Source organism: Amblyomma maculatum, unplaced genomic scaffold (genome assembly GCF_055883805.1).
Source record: "Amblyomma maculatum isolate TAMU_Amacu unplaced genomic scaffold, ASM5588380v1 scaffold_18, whole genome shotgun sequence".
Taxonomy (NCBI): Eukaryota; Metazoa; Arthropoda; class Arachnida; order Ixodida; family Ixodidae; genus Amblyomma; species Amblyomma maculatum.
The window spans coordinates 5,448,731-5,470,680 of record NW_028146743.1 but is presented as its reverse complement, the minus strand read 5'-3'; the positions used below and the strand labels follow the sequence as shown (position 1 = coordinate 5,470,680).

The window sequence follows — 21,950 nt, the reverse complement described above, 5'->3', positions numbered from 1 at the left end:
TGGGTTCATGTAGTGATTCACGGTGCTGTCTGTGCATGTCCAGATGGCTCTGCAAGCCGGTGCGCCTCCCCCTGATGCCAATCCAACGATCACGGTGAGCCCCAGCTGGTGGATGGCAACCATTCTGTAGATATTTGCATTGCCAACCTTAAGTGGCTGGCCTGTGGGTGCTATAAGTACTGTCTAACTGAATAGAGAGAGAGCTGTGCACTAGACTTCGACCTTTCCATTTGACTTCAGATTTATCTTTTTAAGTTTATTTCCTTCTTGTTGGAAAACAGTGGAAAACAGATGATTTTATACTAGGTGTGTGCTCAATCAGCTGGCTGTAACTTGAGTTTCTGTACCTGGTAAACGCTCACTATAAAGAAGGGTACTGCTGTCAACGTGAACTGAAAGCAGTCTGCTAAACAGTGCATCTGCCACTGCTGTTTTTCAAAAACCTTCATTGATTGAAATTAAGTTCTTCAAAACTTGTATGCGCTTGTATATACAGTTAAACCTGTATGTAATGAACTTTCATGTAGCGAATTCCTCGCTATTACGAAGTTTTTCAATTCCCCAATGCCACCCCCATTGAAATGCGTGCATTTGAAAACTCCATGCAACGAATATGTCGCAGCGGTTGACCTTGATATAAAGAACTCGCGGCGCTGACTATAACTATTGCTGAATTACTGGAAATTTGGCAAAGCCCAGCAAGTTTCAGGGTGGTAAAACACTGTTTGACGCGAGAGGAATGTCGACGATAGCAACAAGCCACCGCAGTTAATACAATGCGCCGCGTTTCAGTGCCGACGGCGCATCTACATGACAAACGCAGCAGCCTCCTCTGCTTTCGCTTTTGGAACCTGACATTACAATAGTTCATGCTTTAAAGCAGCAAAAAGTAACAGAACAAAGATAAAAGACATGGGGCGAGCAGTGTGCATCCATCACTGCCACGCGATTGCTCGCGGGCTCGCGTGCGTCGGAAGCAGGAGCAGTACTGCGCTCTGGCGACGAGACACAGGGTCGGTTTCCTGGGGCAACGCAACGGTCACAATGGTGGTGGGCCAGCGGGAACATGCTTGTAGACGCAGGTGCCTCTTCGCTCGCTGGTTGTACAAACTCGTGCGCTCTCCCCCACTGATTCTTCCCTCACACCCTTTCCCTGCGGCACATCGCACAAGCCACGCCAGAGATGGGGAGACTGCAGCTACAGTTGTGCCGCGACGTCAGCGCGATCGTGAAACATTTTACTCCTTTTATAACCTCAAATAATTTTGATTTACTACAAGCACTTGCTAGTGTTTTCCCTTACAATCAGTTCTTAATCTGGTTCCCGTTCTGCATTGTCCTTTTGAGTCTTCACATGAAAACTGCATATAAGAAAAACCTGGATGTAACAAAAAATTGCGGATGTTTTATAATTTCGTTATAACCAGGTTTAGCGGTATTCATTATTGGACTTCTGTTTGGTTTTTTTAAGGCCATAATTTTAACAGAAACACTTGCATTGTGTTTGCACTGTTCACAACATGCAGCCCTCAGAAATCTCAGACATGAAGGTGCCCACAGCAGGTAGGGCAACAGGAGCGTGTGTCCTTTCCCCCACTTTCTGTGTGCAGCTTGCCACTATGTCTGAATGCAGCGACCGACTAGCCCAATTAAGAGCCTTCTCTGTCACAGCCATATTTTCCGGTATGCCTGCCGTGAAGATATTCAGACACTGTTTCTGTTGTGAGCCAGATCTCGCTCCGCTATATGACAGCGATTTCTTTTCTTGGCCATGCAGGATTGGTTGTGCGACCCCTCAGTGCTTATGTTTTTCTTACCTCTTAACAGTGGCGTTACAAATGGTTGTACTGATATAGAAGGCTTCCCGCACCTCAAATCTTCGAGTCCATTCAGTCTTAGCCGTACTTAGTCTGAAGGAAATGTAGCCACTGTTCCTGAGAATTTGGTAGTGGGCTAGTTGATATTGCATTGTTCGTGCTGTTATGCACTACCGGAACCAATAAGACATCTGTTTTCTCCTGCAGCAATAGCCTGCGACCATTTCAACTTCCGTGCTTGGGTAGTCCTAGTTAAAACAGCAAATAATTTTATTAACGAAAAATGAACAGCCTAAAACAATTGGACCTCTAAATTACTAGACTTGCTGGGACAATGCCACTGTGACGGACATCATGGCAAAAGAGCCTCCTACTGTCTTGTCAGCTGTCATAAGGGCAGGCTGGAAACTTTTTGATGGTACCTCAAGCCTACAGCAGAAGCAATGTTTGTGTGGTTGACGTGCTACTGCAAAGAGCCAAAATTTGCGTAGTGAGAAGCTATGCCAACAAACTCAGTGTAGAAAGTTTGCGAAACTGATTTGACTATTGGCCTCTACCACTTTTCAAAATCACTTGAGTCTTGTATCTACTTGAACAGACTTGGGCCACGAGCTTTCGCCGGTCAGCTTCTGGCCGACCACTTGTATAGTCGGCCTTTGTGAGCTGAGCTTGTAGTTGTGTTCAAATGCTTTGTCAGGCGGCCTTGACAGGTACTCACGCGAGTCCAGTGTAATGACAGTACTCTACAATCATCAGCACACCTGTCTACAGTACTGGAGTGACTTGCTGCAGAACAAGGAAAGCTAAGTAAGGCTCTGCTGCTCCGTTATTGATGTAGTGCGGTTTTCAGGGCAAATAGCATACCTACATGCCTTCGGTATAGCGCCACAATTCCTTCTGCAATCAAACATCTGCTGAAAAATTTCTATTTTCTTGTGCGACAGGTCGGTGGTGTTCCAGTGCTCTAGACAGGCATGTTGATGGCTGTGCATCAAGTCCTCGTTTCCACAGTCGCAGAAACGAATAAGAATTTTGCAGCAAATGATCCTTTTGTGATAATTGTATGGTAAAATTTTCGTCTTTGATTGATTTTAAAGTTTTAGCTTTTCATTTTTCATGTGGAGTGCAAGTTCCACTGCATAAAGCAAGCACCACCCGGCCATAACAGCAGCAAGAAACTAAACCAGAAAAGCATAGCCTTTGGACGCATGATGACATTGCTGACGCAGCAGTTTCCACCACTTCTGCAGGGCATCAAATGATGCCGCTGTGTAGCAAATGCTTCTCTTGTCTCCTCTTTGTCTTTATATTCATGCTTTTTGTTTTAGCTCCTTTCAGCCCAGATTTTGAGAAATGCACATTTCATCACAACAACCGTTCGTTGCAAGCAGTTAACAAAGAATGTGTTACCAATTCGAATTTATTGCTTGACGTGAAAATTTTATCGTCAGTAACGTTTTGGGAGGTTTGAGTTCAAGTCAGCAAGGATTTACTCTTTTGTGGAGCGTACAACTGCTGTGGAAGGTTTGGCCATTTCTTCAAGGCAGCAGGTACCTGGGCATGAGCATTTCTAATTGTGCAGGGACATACAGGACAGTGCTAATAATGTTGTTGTATTGCAGGTGCGTTTTACTATCAACCCCTTAGCGGTGTCTGGCCTCAAGGTGAATCGGTTGGACATGTATGGAGAGGTGAGGTAGCCTGCCTTCAGGCTCTTTTCTTATCTAGTGGGATGTTTCACAAACATGCCGTGACCTCTGCTCTCTACGTGGGGAGCTGTGGAATTCAAATGCACCCCACTGTTGAGTGTTGGTAATATTGTAATTGCCGTTTATTATGTTCTGCATTGGTTCAAATAGCCAAGATCTCTCGGACTCATGTTTCGCCCCTGGTGCTTTCTAAAATAGAGCTTGTAAATTGTAAATTTTTGAGGTGGTCAGAACATGCCTTGAAAATCTTGTGCACAAGTACATGTCACCCATTAATAATTATAATTTATTAATGATGCACCACTCATTGTTATGCACACTCCCAGACGACCTTAGAGCGTGTGGAGGTAGCTGTTCTGGTCTCAAAGGAGATGACCACGACTTGCGTGACAAGCTCAGCCGGAAGTCAGCTACCTGTGCTGACAGAAGGGGGTAACCATTTGGTGCCCAGCTTTCGCCAGTTGCAAGGCAGAGAAAGGGTCGGAGTTAGAGTTAACAAACGAAACAAACTTTATACACCAAGAGACGATACAGAGGAAGGAATTTCACACTTATAATTCAAACAAATGCATGAAGTTCACAAAAAGCAGTGCAAAGCATGCAAGCTAAAAAGGCTCTAATACAAACAGAGGAGTTTAACAAGACAGAGAGACGAAAACAAATAGCAACCAAATTGTTCACCAGGCATTGTAGCAGACCGACGCCTCTGAAGAGTCATGCTGTGGTCATCTTGAAAACTGGCGTGTCTCCCTCCCTGATCTGTCGCTTGTCAAACAATGGGTTGACCCCAAAAGTAGGGCAGAAGCATTTGTTAAGTTAAGATCAGTGCGAGCTGATTGTCGACACAACACAGTCTTGATCTATAGTGCATGCCGCATCTGTTTCTTACAGTATGCCTAGACAGGCACGTGCATACGCATAGCGTTTGCTGCAGTTTTTCTCTCCCTCTCATGCCGGAACATGTGTCGTCATTGATTAGACATGGCAGAAATTTCTGGAGAGTGCCAGTGGCATCTCTGCTGCACGGTCGTCGCCACTTCTGAGTGAGGTAAAAAGTGTTACACCCAGTGCATGCCAGATTACACGCTCTCTACTCATAAAGAGGATTTTTTTTTTTTTTTAACATTGTCATAAAGGCATAAGAGAGTTAATGAGGCAGTGCGGAACAGTGTTTTCAGCAGACACCCACAGTTTTTCATGCTGCGAACTTGATCATCAGATTGAAGTTGGGCAGAAAAAAAACAGAAATACACTCTTTTTCAGCGGAAATGCGTAGCCCGCGCAATGGGGCTCACCGCGGGTCGCGCCGCTCCTTGTGATTGGCCAATACATCGCGTGACGATGTTTGAGGGCTGGGGAAGCTGCCTATGCAGCTTCTTCGCTGCACTGCGTGCTGATCGCAGCTCCCTTCGGCTTTGTGAAAGTCATTGTGGCATGCCATTTCCACTAAAATGACCATCGGGTTTTTCACCGCATGTATCCGCACCAGATGCGCCCACAAACGATGCAGTTCCTCCATTGTGGAGAGCGTAGGTTTTGCATGAAAACTTGGTTTGGTTAGAGTAAGGCATTTTGAAAAGTAGTGTGTGTCATTATTAGCAGAAACTGCATGGCCTTCAGAGAAACCTCGGCGCGCATATTCCTGGGAAGGAAGGGCAGCGAACAATGAAGTAGCCCACTTCCTCCATCTCAGGCCTCCCACCCTGGCTGAAAAGTTATTGTGAAAAAAGGGGCCAAGGCGTGGCATACCAAATCCTGGTTTGCGTGCCAGGCGTCATACTTTAGGAAAACGGAGAATTTTATAGAAAGGGGAAAGCAGTACACAGCTGCCACCAGGCAAATGAAGAGTGAGTGAAGCGCGGCTGCAGAGCTCTACGATGCATGCAAGGCAGTGACAAAGCTGTTGTTCTGGAGACCAAGTCAATATGCGCAGAATGCCGCTTGAGTCACGGTACATTTAACAGACTTAGAGAACCTTTCCCTTTTATCGTACAGTCACAATATAAGTTTAATGAATTGACGGCTGACGTATGTTGAAAGCCAAACTGCAGCTCTGCCGTGCCCTTACCTTCGTGAGAAAACCATGTTCTGAAATATGTTTTCTTACAAGAGCCTGGTTGTTTTCATTTTTAATTTAATTTGCTTCCCCAAACAAGACAAGACTGTGTGAAATGACGAGGCAGCAACAGGTGCAAGGTCACGAGGCCATATACAAACAACTTCAATGATTGCGTGCCCGGACACATCGAAGGGAACCTCACTCAGTGCGCTCCATATGCACCCATACTCAGCTGAGTGGTATGCGCCTTATCTTCTAATAACGCTCCCGTAGGAGTTCCATGAACATATCAGGCACGTTCCATTCTGGAAAAGATCTCACAAAGCCATCACAACCTAGCTGCGACACAAAAGTGGGCTCTTCTTAATCATCTGCTGGTTCGCAAAGGATTATTATTGCGTGCTGCTGATGAGTTGTCCGATGTTTAGTACAGAAGCCATTGCGCGTACCTTTGCGAAAACGAAAAAAAAAAGACACGAGTAAAACCATGTGCCAGTGCTGTCTGCCCGTCCCATCGCACGATTGCACTCTGTGAACAGATTGCAGTCAACGCTAAACACAACTGCTCACATACAAATGAGACTTTAATAGTCTCCCTCGGTTGGCTCTGGATGCCTCCAGCTTCTCAAAGTGACATCACAACAGAAGGAGAAGCAAGGCTTCTCTCTGCTTTCCTCCTCTGTAGCAGTCACACGAGGCGCCAGGTATTTGAATTGCATGCTTTCAGTCTGCTATTGCGCAGATGTTTTATGCATAATCGAAAAATTAACTCTACAGCCATGATCAACAATTAATCTGCTTTAAAAATCTAGGGTATTAGCACATTTGAAAACAGCTGCAGTGTCCCTTTAAGAAAGAAAATGAACATTGTCTCATGGCAATAAAGGGAGTTAAGAAAGAAAAGGAACATTGTCTCAAGACATGAAGGGAGTTAAGAAAGAAAAGACAATTGTTAAATAAATGATAAAAGGTTAGTCAATTTAATGAAGTCAAGGAGGGAGTGGTGATGGGGCCTCTGCGTCCAAGCAATATATGAGGAGTTTTTTTTCCTTTTCTTGAACAGCCAGTGCGACGCCGCATGCATGCTTCCTTAGCACTGCACTAACTTAATAAAAGCATGCGCTGATTTCATTACACCGCCTCTCCTTTTGTCCTACAACGTTCTCAGACGTACAGAACATCGTGTGTGCATGATGCGCTCACAATTTTAAAGGAACAAATGCAGGAACACACATGAATGGCATGAGTTTCACAATCTCCAATGGCAAATGCCAAAATGCATACAGTTGAACCTCAATATAAGGAAGTTGTAGTTACCACCGGGAAAAAAAAGCTTCGTTATATTGTGGACTGACTTAGTTTCATCGAGGTTCTTTTTTTCCTCTTTCAGTGTTGCAAATGACATCCCATATCCCTTAACGTTGCTGTACCACCTATGTGCATTTGTGAGGCTATACAGGCAATTTTAGAAGAAACACCAAACAAAAGAACTGGAGAGAGTAGTGCAATAAAGTTTCATTAACTCGAAATCTCATATCCCAGGTTTTCTGCGGAGCTGAGCAGCTCTTCACTGCCGCTGTGCATATAGATATAACTGTCGAAGTATTTTTTTACCAAATAATGGATTTTTGTCTTTATTGATGGCTGGAGGTGTAAATGCCATCACTGAAAATTATCACGAGCAACGCACAGACTGCCACTGAGTGGGCACTTTCACAGAATACGAAACCAAGTGCTGCTGCGGAACTGCATTAATGGCGTCAAGCAACTGTGCCGCCCGTCACGGGCTGATAGGAATAACGTGTGCAAGCAGCAAGGTGAGCAGGTTGCCACACAAAATAGCACTGCTGGTTTGGTTTGGTTCATATACCGTATACACGCGTGTAATGGCCGCACTTTTTTTTTTCCGAGATTGGGGTGAAAATCAGGGGGTGCGGCGATTACATGAGAAAAAAAGACAGCGAAAAAAATTATTTGCGGTGGTACCTGCCTTTATTATTGTTAAAAAAGTCCTCGTCCTCCTCCGCTAAACTCGTCGGGATTTCAGGCTCGTCCCGTGTCCAAAACATCACTCCTCGTCGTCGTCCTCCTCCGAACTCATCGGGACTTCAGGCTCGTCCTTGTCCCAGATGAGGCCATCCTCCGTACCGTCCAGCCTGTTTTATATCCCTGTCACCTTGAAACTTTTTTTCCACAGTCTCAAACAAAACCGTGGCCCACACTTCGAGTATCCAGTGGCAAACGGCCACAAGCGATGCCCGTTTCAGTCGGCTAGTTGGAGTCTTCTGGTGGAGGGCCGTTGCCATCCACTCACTGTACGCACGGTGAAAATCTTCAGCTCACGAGCGCAGAACAAATCAGGGCAGCGATGCGTTCCGATCGCGAGATCGCACGTGATATGCTACGGGCGATCGAGGAAATGGCTGTAAAACGGAGGAGCGAACAGACTTGGATTGGATTGGATTGGATTTGCTGGCCTCACCCTTTGTAACGGGCGGGCATCGCTGCGGCTAGGAGCGCCCCCTTTGTAACGGAGGTGGTGGCCGCTGCCCTCATGCTCGACTTTTTTTTTCCTCAAATATTTTGTTCTTAATTCTTATTGGCAATTCTACTTCTAACCTTACGCTTCATTTTGGCTTTCACTTGATTTTTGGGCCCCACCTGGCGGCAGTAACCACAAAACGTTCCGTATTTCTTGCACCGCACAGTAGACGGCACTGCCCAACTTTCTGAAACTCATGGTGCGGCTTTTACTCGGGAAATTTTTTAAAAGTTTTTTTTTCCCAATTTTCTTTCTAAAGTTCGGGGTGCGGCCATTACATGCGTGCGGCCATTACACGCGTGTATACGGTAACTTTGTAGACTGTGGAGTACGTTTTTAGAAATATTGATCATAGGAACCATTGAGATGCGCACCGGACTTGATTTACGGCTGTCGACTGTGTCTGCACTTCACGATGCCGATAGCATTGCGATGAGATGGGCCTAAGTTTGTTTATGTCGTTTGTCCCAAGCTACATAACACCAGCTATGGAGGATGTCATAGTGGAGAACTGCTGAAATTTCAAGTCATGGGTGCAGCACACTGGCACCTTGTGTTTAGCTTCCAAAAGAAATCATCCTCCCTGGCTGGGATAGAATCTGTGCCCTCGGGATCAGCAGTCGAGTGCTCATAACCACCTTCCATAGCAGCGGGGCAAGAGGGGCTTATCTTAAGCACTGTGTGAGCGCAATGATTAGAAAAGAATGAAATAACTGTCTCAGTGTATCTTTTCATGCCCGCGAATAAAATAGATGCTCTAGACAGCACTGTTCTAATCGGAACGTCATTCCGGGCATTGAAATGTCACATGCGATATTTGAACATCTGAACACACTTATTCCAGATGCCAAAACATCACATGTTTTATTTGAGCATCTGGGCAGATGGGGCTTTGCAGAGAGGGAAAATTTTCCTGTTTCCTTAATGTTGTCGCTTTATAAACATGCTGCACGCTTTTGCGATGAAAAAAAAAAAAAGAAATTTGGTTTCCAGGCTGTAGAGTTTGCCGAAATTTGCTTTCTGTGCTCGCAAAAACATGTACCAAAACTTTGGCATGAAACTAGTTTATTAATAAATCGAGGGGGAAAAAATGTGTATTTCAGTGGAAGCAAGAAACTGAAACGAAGAAGTTTTTTGCATTGCGAACTTTGTTATACTGAGGTTGATATATCAAGGTTCAACTGTACATCAGTACCATGCAGTTCACATACACCAGATTTGACCGTTGTATATACACGTGCTTCATAACACGACACATCATCAGCAACACGAACACAATTTTGCAAATGAGAGCCGCGTAAATGCATGGCATACTCTCGCCTATATTTCTGCACTATGCTTGTGCTATCACCTTGAAACATGTTTGTTTGCATCCAGTTTTGTGCCTCGCTTTTTATTCTCTTCTGCTCTCGACTTTGACTCCTCTTCCTGTCGCAAGTTTCTTTTTTTTTCTTCTTTGACTCGGGTTTCTTGAAACACAGCATTTCGTGTGTGTTTGTTTTTTTTGGAGGGGGGGGGGGGGGGGATTTCTACTCTTTTTTTGTGACTTTCTTCCTGACCTTTCCATGATATCTGTCCCATTGGACTTGCTCTGATGAGGCAGATTTTTTATGTTTCTCTCCTTCTTCACCTTTCCTATGGGCTTGCCTCGCTTGGCTTCACCTGTATTGGCAGCATTAAATAACCCTCTTTGTGTTTTCAATTTCTTCCTAGGTCTTCGAGGCGTGCCCAATCTAATTGCAATTGCATCATCATGTTTTTCTCTCTTGATGAAGCATCTGATTGAGAACATCTTTGTTCTCTGCCCCGCCGTGGTGGCTCGGTCGTTAGAATGCTCGACTATTGAACCCAAGGATGCAGGATCAAATCCAAGCCACGGCAGCCACTTTTTGATGGAGGTGAAAAGCAAGGCGCCCATATGCTGTGTGATGTCAGTGCACATTACAGAACCTCAGGTGGTTGAAATTTTGAGTCCTCCACTGTGCTGTCTGTCTTGACCTGGGTCGCTTTGGGACGTTCAAACTTCACAAATTAAACCAATCTTCATTCTCCAATCTGTTCAGTTTTAGTCTGTCTCTTTACGACCTTTTGTCATACACCTTTAGAGCAGGGCTTATTACTCACTGGACACTCATCCTCCTCACTTTTAATTACTCGCTCTGTCCTGCAGTTTTTTCTTTCATGGCAGCACAGTTGTCAAATTGCTCTCTTCTTCACTGCTTCAAATGTTGCCCTGTATCGTCATCTCTCTCAAAGTTTTTCACGTTTTCCTCAGCGGGAATAACCTCCTTGGTAGCTGAGCCTTGACTCGAAACCATTTGCTGAATTTCAGTGACAGTGCCGTCCTCCGCTTCAGCTCCATCCAAGCTTTCGTGCTCGCTGTTATTTGATTAGTCTTTCCCTCGATGATATGGGCACTCAGACAGGATGGACTCTAACATGCCGCTAGAATCCTGCGCTTTTTCACCTGCAGGCGATGGGTTCATGAATGAAACTTCTGGTTTGGCAGTTGCCTCGCGGCTTCTGCGGAACCTGTCGTCTCAGAAGGTATCTCACTTTCCTCAAAAAGCATAACTCCAGTTGGGTCTTCACTCTCAGATCGTCACAGTGCACTAGTGTGATGCGGGCGATAACATCATGACGTGTTTTAGATTCAGTGGTGTTAGGGGCAATGGGAGGCAAATGTGGCAGAGTGCCAATGCCCTTGACAGGAGTGCCGGTGGTGGCTTCCTCGGCTCTGTTTATCACGCCGTGATAGGGGCAGGGGCATAATGCACACTGGAGAAAGCGGCCAACATTCTGTCTTCTATGTGCCAAGCTCGCTTTAACAACGCATGCGTAGTACTTGCTGCTGCAAAGAAAGATAAGAGAAGAAAGAGGGAAGAAGTGGAGAAAGAATGGTCGGCAGAAGTTTTTCTTCCTTCATTCTCCTGCACACATTCGGCACACTCATGAAGGAAGAAAAGAATGCGTACATTCTTGCGCTTCGCTCTTTCACGTCATAGCTGCATTGACTGTGTGTTCCATACCGGCTGTTGCCAAACTGGCTCTCTCTCATTCCTTCATGCACATAGTTCGCAAACGTCACATGGTGCCGCACATCAAACCATCACAGCAGATGCCTGAGCCCCTGGGGAAAAGGGGGCGCCACTCTAGACCGGCCGTTGCCAAACTGGTTCTCTCGCATTCCTTCCAGACATGGCTTCAAAACATCACGTGATGCCGCGCGCCAAGTGACCATGGTGGATGCGTGAGCCTTTGGGGAAAACGTACTTTCCAAGGTGTGGCGCTGGGTCCACATAGGGTTTGCAAACGTCATGCGACAGACAACCGGGGGTGATGCGATCAGCTTTGAGGATGGTGCACTTTCCTGTGCGCGCTGCCGTGGTGGTGCAGTGATCACGGCACTCGACTGCTGTGCCCAAGAATGCGGGATCGATTCCTGGCCATGGTAGCCACTTTTCAATTGAGACAGAAAGCTAGACTCCCATGTGCTGTGCAATGCCAGTGGTGGTCAAAATTTGCGGAGCCCTCCACTACACTGTCTCTCATAGCTCGAGTCACTTTTGGACGTTAAACCCCATAAATCAAACCAAATGTTCCCCTGTGCATGGTGGAGTTATACCAAACAAGTGGTGAAATTGGAGTACAGTCTACGATGCAATTTTCTTGCAACATAGCGCTAAACAGACAAGGACACAGCGAGACACACGGGACGGGCGCTAACTTGCCGTCCCGTGTGTCTCGCTGTGTCCTTGTCTGTTTAGCACTATGTTGCAAGAAAACCGTCACCAACTCGCCCAAGCTTCCACCCTGGTCTACGATGCAACTTTTCTATTCTTTTGCATAGGATTTTCAAGAGGACAATCTGTTAGTTCTACATAACCAGAATCCAAAATATCCGGGTTCAATATATCTAGGATTAAATATATTACAAAGAGCTGCCTGTTGAAGCAGATTAAGTTATTAGAACAGATTTAGAAATTTAAACTCAATGGCACTTTATGCAGCATTGTACTGGGCCGCACATATACCGTATTTACTCGAATCTAGGCCGGCCACGATTCTAAGCCGAGACCCGAAAGTTATAGTCGGCAGAAAAAAAAAAGAACTTACCTCGATTATAGGCTGACTGAAAAAACAACTGAGAACAAGGAGTGCAGTACGCAAACGAAATTTATTTACATTATCCTGCTCAGTCGTCGTCATCACTTTATTGCTGGGCTCCTTGTAGAGTGCACAGTCTTCGGTGCCATCAAGTGCATTGGAAATGCAACACTTGTGGAATGTGCTCAACCAGGCTTTCCGTGATATCATCCCAGGCTGCAGAAATCCAACTGGCCACGACTACCAGTGATGCGCGCTTTACATAACCTGTTGGTGTAAGCTCGCGCTCGTCGCGAGCTTGTCAGGCGCGACGAACTCGGCCTTGCTGACTCTGATGAGCTGAACTTGACAAACTCTGTCAGTGCTGACTCCACTTCAGGATGGGGGCCTTTCTTCGGTCCTGTGAAAGTCTTTCTCATTGCGGCACAAGCAAAACTTTCGTCGCGCTGCTTCCCCCCAGCGGCGAACATTTTTTTTTTAAACCACGCCGGTGTCCCGCCCAGCTTGAAGATTTGATGATTCTGCCAGCGAGTGTAACTTTTCGCTTGAAGGCAGCGCTATAGTGACACCGCCTGCTTGGTGCCGTGCTGTCTGGGAAGAAAAAACGCACGTCTAAAAACTCCTGGAACGCACTCAGGAGTCAGGGTACCACACGAGCACACAAGAAGACAAGGCCGAAATGGCAGCCAGTGCTCGTGCATGCTTTGGCCGGCGTTGGCTATGGCTTGTCTTTTGTTGGCGTTCCATGAAGGCGCCACCTGCGTGCTACTTTTTTCTTTTTTCAAAATGCTGGAATCTGAGAATCTGAGCCGACCCCAGAGTTTATATATATTTTTTTTAACTATCAGCCTAGATTTGAATAAATACGGTATGATTATCGGTACAGTTACTGTGGGCATCTTTTTTCCCTGCTCCATTTGAAGTAAGTGAAGGTATCGCTGTGCTAGTAAATAAATAAGCAATTATTTTTGCATCTTGGTTTGTATTTATGCCCTTTAGTCCAAAATTCCTTGAGACTAGTGGTGTTGGAACATTACTGTGCGGTAGACGGCAGTGATGAGCAAGTAGTAAGTAGCATGCTGGCTTTCGTTGTTGTCTTGCATTTTGTTTCGCATTGTCCACGCTGACCTTAAATTACAAATTAAACGGACATCTGGAATATGCAGAAGACAAAATGTTTGTAGGATTTCAATGATTTTTATCTTTCTGTTGGCTGCTGCGATCAGGCATGCCATATCCACACCCGTCAGTATTTTTAATATTCACTTTGGGGTCAATTGTATTTTATTAGTAGTAGAGGTGGTTAAGAAGTAACTGGTATAACTTTTTCTGCCAACATATCTTTTGTGGTGTCCTTTTTTTTTTTTTTTTACAGAGCGCAGCTCTGGCACCCATTCCTGCATTTCGCGGTGTCACCATTGTCCCTCGTAACCAGCTCCATAAATAAGTCCTGTCTGCACTAGGAATCTAATCTCTATTCCTTGGATTCACAGCCAAGTGCATTAACTAACTGCAACACGCCCGCGATCATGAAACGCGCATCATAATTCTCCTCATCTACCATGAGGATGATAGTAGCAATGACAATGATGTTGCAATTAGTGATAATGACAGTGATGACATTGGCAATGATAATGATTGGTTCATTTAGTTGATAATGATAATGAGAGCAAATGTGATGCACTGTGTGCACCAGCAACATTAGGCTTTCGCATTTCTGCGGTGTAGCTTCCACAGTGCTCTCGGAATTTTAAAGTGCAGCTCTTTGGCACCCGTCCCTGCGTTTCGTTCGCAGCGTTGCCGTTGTCCCTTGTAACCAGTAAAGAATGGTACCATAGGATAGAGCATCAATGAAAGGTGTGCATGACTTTGTCAGCACTGTAAAAGAGGAGCTAGTAAATAACCTGTAACCAGTAACTAGTAACATAATCGTCGACGTTGGCATCCCTTGTAACCAGCTCCGCAGCCAACATAGAATGGTACCATAGGATAGAGTGTCATAAAAAGGTGTGCATGACTTTGTTGGCACTGTAAAAGAGGAACTAGTTGGTATATTGAAAAAAGAATGGTACTATAGGATAGAGTGTCAAGGAAAGGTATGCAAATTGGTTGATGTGGTTTAATTAGGTAATTAATTAGAGCCAATAACAATAATAATTGGTTCACAGGGAAGGAAAGGCGAAATGTCTGTCACACCTGTTCCGTGGACACTTTAACGGTGCCATAAAAGAAAGGGAAGAAGATGGCAGTGAAAGCGGAAAGAGTGAAGAGGGTGTTGTAGTGGGGGGCTTCGTAGTAATTTCGACCGCCTGGGGATGTTTAGCGTGCACTGACATCGCACAGCACACGAACGCTTCGTTTTGCTTCCATCAAAGCTTAATTAGAGCCGTTTAAAGGCCCACTGTCCACCCTCCGGTCGAAAATATTTTCTTCCCCGGTGACTGTGAGACTTCGCCCCTAGAACGCAAGGCCGCAAAATGTTTTTGAAAAGAGTAACTAATAACGCAGTTACAGCCACCGCAATCACCCGATTTTGTCATGCCTCTCTCCTTCCGTTCCCTCGCAAAGGTTTTTCACTCTCCTGCCCGAGGTCGTCTAGCCTCCGCAATACAAATTCCCCTTCCTCCTCCGTGTTTGGCGGGAGGTGGGGCGGGGCTCTCCGCAAGCGCGAAAAAAAAAAAAACGGTCGAGGGAGCGCGCGCCGCTGGATTCAGTCTGGCCGTGGCGAGGGAAAAGTGCGCTGCGAGCTGGCTGCGAGCGGTAGACACCCATCCTTCTCCCGTCAGTCAGCGAGACGGACCAATGGACGTCATTCACGGTACGTACGTCATTATCGGGGCCCGTCGGGCAAGTGCAGGAAGCGGTGAAGCTGGCTTCTCAAAGGAGAGCATGAGAGAGCTTTGAATTGTATTTTCGATGCTTTGCGGCGCGCGTGTCGCTGTAGAATTTTGCACAGACTATCTCCGGTACCTGATTGAAACACTGGGCTTCTTTGCCTAAAAGGGCCTTCCCTGGACAGTGGCCCTTTAAGTGGTTTGCAGGAAAGGAAAAGCCCACTATCTGTCACTCGCGGAAGAGGGAATATGTATGAAAAATAAAAATAGTTGTCTGTAATCGTACATACATGTCTTGCTCAAATTCTTTGGCTCAATCTATCAAAAATGAGCTGCGCTCAAATTTCGCATTAGAAAGTAATGTAATCGTCGGCAATTTTTTTTTTTCTACTATTCGAAGATAGCTGCAAAATATGCAAATAAAAAAATGCTGAGGCTTAGCTAAGGTTAAGCCTAGTCAGATGCGAAGCATATTGGTGGCTAGGCTTGGAAATGCACAGGCATTGATGCTGCATTGGTCCAAATCCCGCCTCATCATCATGGTGGCACCCCGTGTGTGCCTAGCAGAAGCAGACGCACCCCCCTTATATACCGCCGCTCCGGCATCACGTGTTCACTACAGCGCACCTAACAGTAGAAGTGGGAAACGCATTGGTAGCGACGCCGCGCTCGACGGCGCGAGATGCAGCCCGGTCTCTCCTCTGTCGTGACGTCGCGCATCACGTGGTAGGTCATGAAAGGTCAATGGTGGCGACACCGCCACACTCGAGGAGCTGAGGCTTAGCTCTAGTAATATGCTTCACATAAAAATGTGCAGCTCTTGTGCTACCGTACTGTAATGCAGCCAGACGTGGTTTGAACAAGTGAAGTGTACATGCTCACTATCTTGAAGCAAGTGACCAATGGCAGTATGAGCATAGCCTTGAAAATGCATAAGTACAGTATACTTGAACTCGGAAACCTCGCGTTATGATTTACGGTAAATGACACTGGCAGCCAGTTCGAACGAACCTTCTTCTGAGTGGTCATGCGATCAAAGCAAAAAGGAAAGCAGTGAAGCCGTGTAGTTCTTTATTTTTCTCTGTGTTCCTCTCTCTCTCCTCTGTTTTCGTTGTATTATATCATTGCACAGCCTGTTGGACTGAGCAGTGGCCGCTGACTTCGGCACGGTCAGCGTGAATGTTTAATTTATTCAAAATGCTGTGACGAGCGCTACAATATGTTACCAAATGAGCTTCAGTCACATGTTATCTTTCATATTTTGCGGGCTTTCTTGAAGGGCTGGAAAAAATGACTGTTCAGAAAGTATGCTGGCAGAAAAAAATTAGACAGCCTGTATCTGAACTTGCTCTACAAATTAATGAAAGGCCCTTGACACGAAACTAAATGTTAAAGGGACAGAATACTGAAAGTTAGGTCTCAAATATTTTTCAGCGCAATGGAAAGGTTGATGTCTAAAATGTTTGATTCCATAGCGGCTTCGATAGGAACGGTGTAGAAAAGTTATGCCGAGAATTTTTTTATCAGTGCATGCGCCAGTTTTTATGTAGTCCAATGCTGGAAGCCATGAGCAATGACCGCGATGACGACTGGTGGTAGACAAAAAAGACGTGCCAAAAACAATTATAAATTTCACTTATCAGACAGTAATTAGACACCTTTGCGTAAAGTAGTGTCCTTTTCAGTTTCCACACTCAAGGCTGTTACAGCACAATAATGCATGCCTGGTCGACGAAAGTTTGAGTGGGCACTATCATTGCTTTATTGACAGAATTCCAAACACTGTGGTGTCACATAGTGGCAAAAGCTGAAAGCATGCCTCTCACGGTGCAAAAGGAGGGGTGGCTTTTATTTAAGGACGCAGTGGAGAAAGCGCAAAATATAATAAATTATGACAGGCACTCCTAGAAGAAAGGAGAATAGTGTGCACTTACGAAAATCAGCTATATTTTGCTGAGGTGTAGTCACGCATAGTACTACAGTAAAGGTAATAGGGTTTCTCCACTAGATAGCGCCTCAGTTGTTTTTATATGATTTTCAGTGCCAAATTAAAATTGTAAAGCCTCTTTGATATTGTAGTGCTTGATTTGTGCTATATGAGGCAAGATCTTTTCATCTCCACCATAATCTCGTGACATATTTTGGCCAGTGTTCTGTCCCTTTAAAAATTTGGCATAATTCATCTTAGCTAATTAACTGACTAAGCGGAATATAAAAAATGCTCTGACGCCCACACAACAGCAGACAATACATCGTTAGTTTCACTTAGCTGTGGTTTCTGCCATTTGTTTTAAGTTATGCAAAATGCCATGTAGAGTGAAAATTTGGTTAGCCTGTCTTGGCGCTGGCAGTGCCATTGCTGGAGAATGCTGTAGTGCTATTCTGCATACACAGTAGTAATGGGGCCAGCTGTGAGGTTCAAAAGTGAGAACCCCTGCTAAATTGGGCTTCCACTATGTTGCCCTTGTTTTACAGTCTAACCCGGATATATCGAACTCGAAGGGGATTGCGAAATAGTTCGATATATCAATACTTCGATATACAGAAATTGGCTTGAGACGCTGCTTGCGATCATGAAAAGTGATAGCGTTTTTGTCGCATAATCAACCCACTCGCATAATGAACCCACCCTACACTTCTGCCCCTGGGAATTTGAAAAAAAAAAAAAAAGCGTTAAGGCCAGTTCACATGCAAGTGATTAAGCAGAATCAGCGACGAGCGGCAGCGGCTGAGCGAGAAATTTCCAACTTGTTGGAACTGCATCGCTCGAGCCGCCGCGACAGCTCAAAACAGGTTTTTGCGTCGCCGCGGCAGAAATCGTGAGAATTTTTGCTTGCATGTGAAACAGCCTTTAGTCGGTGGCGCATCCCTCTGTTTCAGTCATCGCATCCACAACTCATTTATTGGCAGCGTGCCAAGATGCTGCGCAGCAATAACGTCACGGCGTGTTTATTTTTTTTACTATACTTTTGAAGCTCCTGCGGTGGTGGTGAGCAAACTTGGCACAGTGCCCATGATTGCTTGCTTGCCAAGCCTGGTTCGATTTCTCATGCCGCGCACTTCGAGCGGGCGGAGTCTACTGCCACAAAATCATTGGAAAGCATGATAGCTGCAAATGCCATTTGAAGCGAACAATGCTAAAAACCGGTGTCATGATCACAGGTGACCGCGCTTTCGTTGATTCATAGATGCAAGGATGGACGACTCACGCAAAAAAAAAAAATCTGCTGCTTCTCAACGTCCACAGCCGCCATAGCATACGCTACACCACACACGAGACGCGGATCGCACGTCAGCTGCCACGCACAGAGAGCTCACAACACACACTGGAGAAATCGCCTGACGTTCTGTTTACCATGGGCTGAGCTGGCTTATCTGCGCATGCGTAGTGCATGCTGCAGCCAATGAAGACCGGGAAAGAAAGGAAGGGGAGAGAGAAAGAATGAGTACACGCTTACTCTTCGCTCTATCGTATTGTTTCCCCTTTCCCGAACACCAGAGCTGCATTGGCTACATCTGCCTGTTCCCTCTCGTTCCTTCACGCACATGGCTTGCAAGCATCATGGGTTGGCGCGCGGCAAACGATCACCTCAGATGCACATGCCTTGAAAGTTGTGAAGAAAGCTGCGTGAAGAAAGTTGTGAGGTAGCAAAGATTCTCTGGACATTGCCAAAGTCTGTTGTAGCTTTTACAGCTGCTGAACAGGAAATTATCCATCTTTGTTCTTTGTGACCAGATGAATAATTGGGGAGCATGAAATTTTGTCATGAGATTTTAGCAAAGAGTAAAAATTCACAGTCTTTTAAATGCAAAGCAGGCTGTGTAAGCCATTCAGAGTGAGCATAGCTAGAGGAGGGATAGAGGACTCAATAAAACGTGTGGAGTCGTGGATTCCACTTTGGGATAGGAGTGCCTCTAGTGTACAAATTGTTTTAATGAGGCTTATATAGTCGATGTTCCTGTGAGTCAGTTGGAGGAACTACACTCCCTTGAGAGGTCTGCAGCCCACTCAACCCCACACAGACTACAACAGTGAAGCTTCACACCTCTGCAGTCGGCGGCTTGTTCCACACGCGACAAAGGCACCACCCCAACGTTTTCTCATCTGTGGGAGTGAGTCTGGCTGCAGCAGATTCGCACCCAGAGTGCCACTTCAGATGTTTGTAGCCTACAGGACTGGATCGCTCCCAAAAACTCAGCTCGTGCCAAGGACACACTTTTGTCCTTATGAGCTTTTGTGTATGCCACTGGCACCGACCACCGCATGTTAACTTTCCTGCCTTACTGTCTCTCGCAGTAGTTAGTCCACAGATCCATACTGATTGCAATAAATGGATGCAGTCAATCAATGGCTCATTTAATATGAAAATGGGAAAACTGAAATTGAGATATTTACATATTGAAGAAAACAAGTAGCATTAACAAAGCAATGAAATGTTTTTGTTTTTGTTTTTTTCTGCAGAAGTACAAGCCTTTCAAGGGCGTCAAGTATGTCACCAAGGCTGGCAGATTTCAAGTCAGGACATGAGGGCCCTTTACCCTTCATTTGGGGCCTACGGTAGCGGTGAAGTGAAAGCGCGTTCTTTCAAAGCAGTGGATCTTTCTGCATTCAGTGGGACTCTCCAAGCACCACGCGTCTCCAAGTGCAGAGTTCAGCTTGCAGCTTTCCGACTTATTTGTGCCGTACAGATCAAGGTTAGACTGGAGAAGCAATGCCGCGTTGGCCTTCTGTTGGCGGTGATAAACAGTCTGCTCCTTTGTGCTTTTCCATTCAGCCAGCCAAGTATCGAGGAGATACAGGCAGGTGGACAGGTGGAAATGTTGGTGGCTTACTAAAGCATTTTCAGTGGTACAGCATAATCACGGTGCTGTTAAGCGCCGAGGCTGGCTGATTTGCTTCAGTAAGCAAGCCGGACCTGCTTAGACTAAGAAGTTTTGCCGAAATACTGCTTCATTTTTCTTTTTTTCTCGTATGTATGTGTGCAAACCCGTGTTTGAGATGTACATTTCAAAATTCCACTTCAGGTCTACCTCGCAGTATTCCAGAAGTAGCGGCAAGTTGTGGTTTGGGCAAAGGCTGCATGTTAAGGTGGCGGAGTGAAGTCTCAGTTGTGGCATGGTGTTTAGGCTGCCATAGTCACGTCTGACTGAATCAGCCCGTGAAAATGTGCTTTTGACATGTGGGAACAGAGGAAATGATGCAATTTTAGATGCAACCTCCTCCTTTTCTTAGCTTGTCACAATATGTTCCAGCATTGAGAAAAATGGATATATTCAATGCAAAGCTTGGCCATGATGGTCTGTTCACGTGGAGCAGCTTCAAACAAGATCTGTACTTTTAGTCATGCCTGTGCTTGGTAATTTTTTTTAGGAGCGATTAAACAACAAAATGCTTTCTAGTTGTGCAGTGCTGATGCAGACTGTTATTGCGCGTTTGTAAGAATCATCTTTTTAACATAATGAAGCTCTATAGTCTTTCTTCCTTGTTAGAGCACGATGTAGCAATGCTTCATTTTTCTTTCTTCATTTGCAGATTTTGTACACATGAATCAATGACATCGAATTGGGATGGCTTTTTATGTTGAAGCTTAGTTTGTAGTAGTTCATTTGCGCCAGGTTGCCAAGTGTGGCTTCTCTCAGTGATGTCTGTGCAGGACTTGAATGTGGTTACGTAATGTGGGGAGCTATGATGTTCATTTATTGCTCATATGTTCCTATATAATGTCATTGACTCAACACTTTGACACTGATATGGCAGAACGAAATATCTCGAGATGTCATTGTTTCAGTACCACAGTACTGACTCTAAGCAGAGAAGGTAACAGACAATAAACTTGCTCTATGACTCCCATTCCAAGTAGCTGTAGAGTAGTTACCAATTTATCAGGCCATATTGTGTGGAAATAAAATTATCCCTGGCCTCTCAGGGTTGTGTCTGCATTTTGCACCGATTGTGTCTAGCATTATGTTGTACCTTATTGATTTTAGTATGCTTATACAGCCAAATCTTGTTATTTTAACCTGACTTAATTGAGACTTGTGATTAATTAGAACTCATGCATTGGTGCTGTTGACATTGAATGTAATAAAAAGGCTCCCATTAATTCAAACTTCATAACTGGAACAAATTGTTAATCACATTCTATTTTCTGTTATTGAGAGCCAGCTGTAAGTGGCTCTCTTTCTGTGCATTACAAACACAAATGATAAAATCCCCTCCTGCATGAAGGCATCAAATTTAGAAATAGGCAAGTTGGAAGGTGCTAGAGTCGCTAACTCGGTGGCTGCTAGAACTCAATAACAGCACAACTATAAAGATCATACCTCTTTTCAGGGTCATTAGTATAACTAAAGGTTGGAGTTTTCGGTTTTTATTTTCCGAGAATTCGGCTGAATTTTTTCGGTGTTTATATGTGAACACAACTTCCGGTTTCTTTCGGTGAATATCATCTCCTGCTGAAGAAATATCGGCTTTTTTCGCTGAGATAAGAGGCTGTTAACAGTTAAAAGTGACGTAATGTTTATTTTGGCTTTTTTTTCTTGCATGTTGTTTCATGCACTTTTAATTAATGTACAGTTGGTCGTCATATATATGGCTAAGCTCCTGGAGGAAAACGATATTTTCATGATGAAAATTAGCATTGCGTTTTCACACGTTAGACAAAGGGGTAACTGAATTATTATTTATTCTGATCCAATTTTTACATAAACCAAATCTCTTAAAAAACAAATGCGCTTCTCTCGGCTTGTGTCTGAGAAGTGTCATGTGGTAAGGAACTGGCGGGCTTTGGTCTTCGCAATTTGCGCTGCAAATGCTCTGGTCTGTTCTTTGGCCCTCAAAGAACAGCCAACCTTTTTTCTTTCATTTAATACCCCTTTAAA

The 21,950-nt window shown here is 45.0% G+C and overlaps 1 protein-coding gene across 1 annotated transcript in view; it reads left to right on the top strand.

The window, feature by feature from the left end:
* The window catches only part of cm (AP-3 complex subunit carmine), an 85,062-nt gene extending 63,890 nt beyond the window's left edge, over window positions 1–21,172 (top strand). The window contains exons 10-12 of the mRNA XM_084586359.1: window positions 44–94; window positions 3,440–3,508; window positions 19,531–21,172. Of these exons, the coding sequence (XP_084442485.1) occupies window positions 44–94; window positions 3,440–3,508; window positions 19,531–19,596 (186 nt within the window). The 3' untranslated portion in view covers window positions 19,597–21,172. The remainder of the gene's footprint in view (window positions 1–43; window positions 95–3,439; window positions 3,509–19,530) is intronic.
* Window positions 21,173–21,950: the final 778 nt, after the last annotated feature.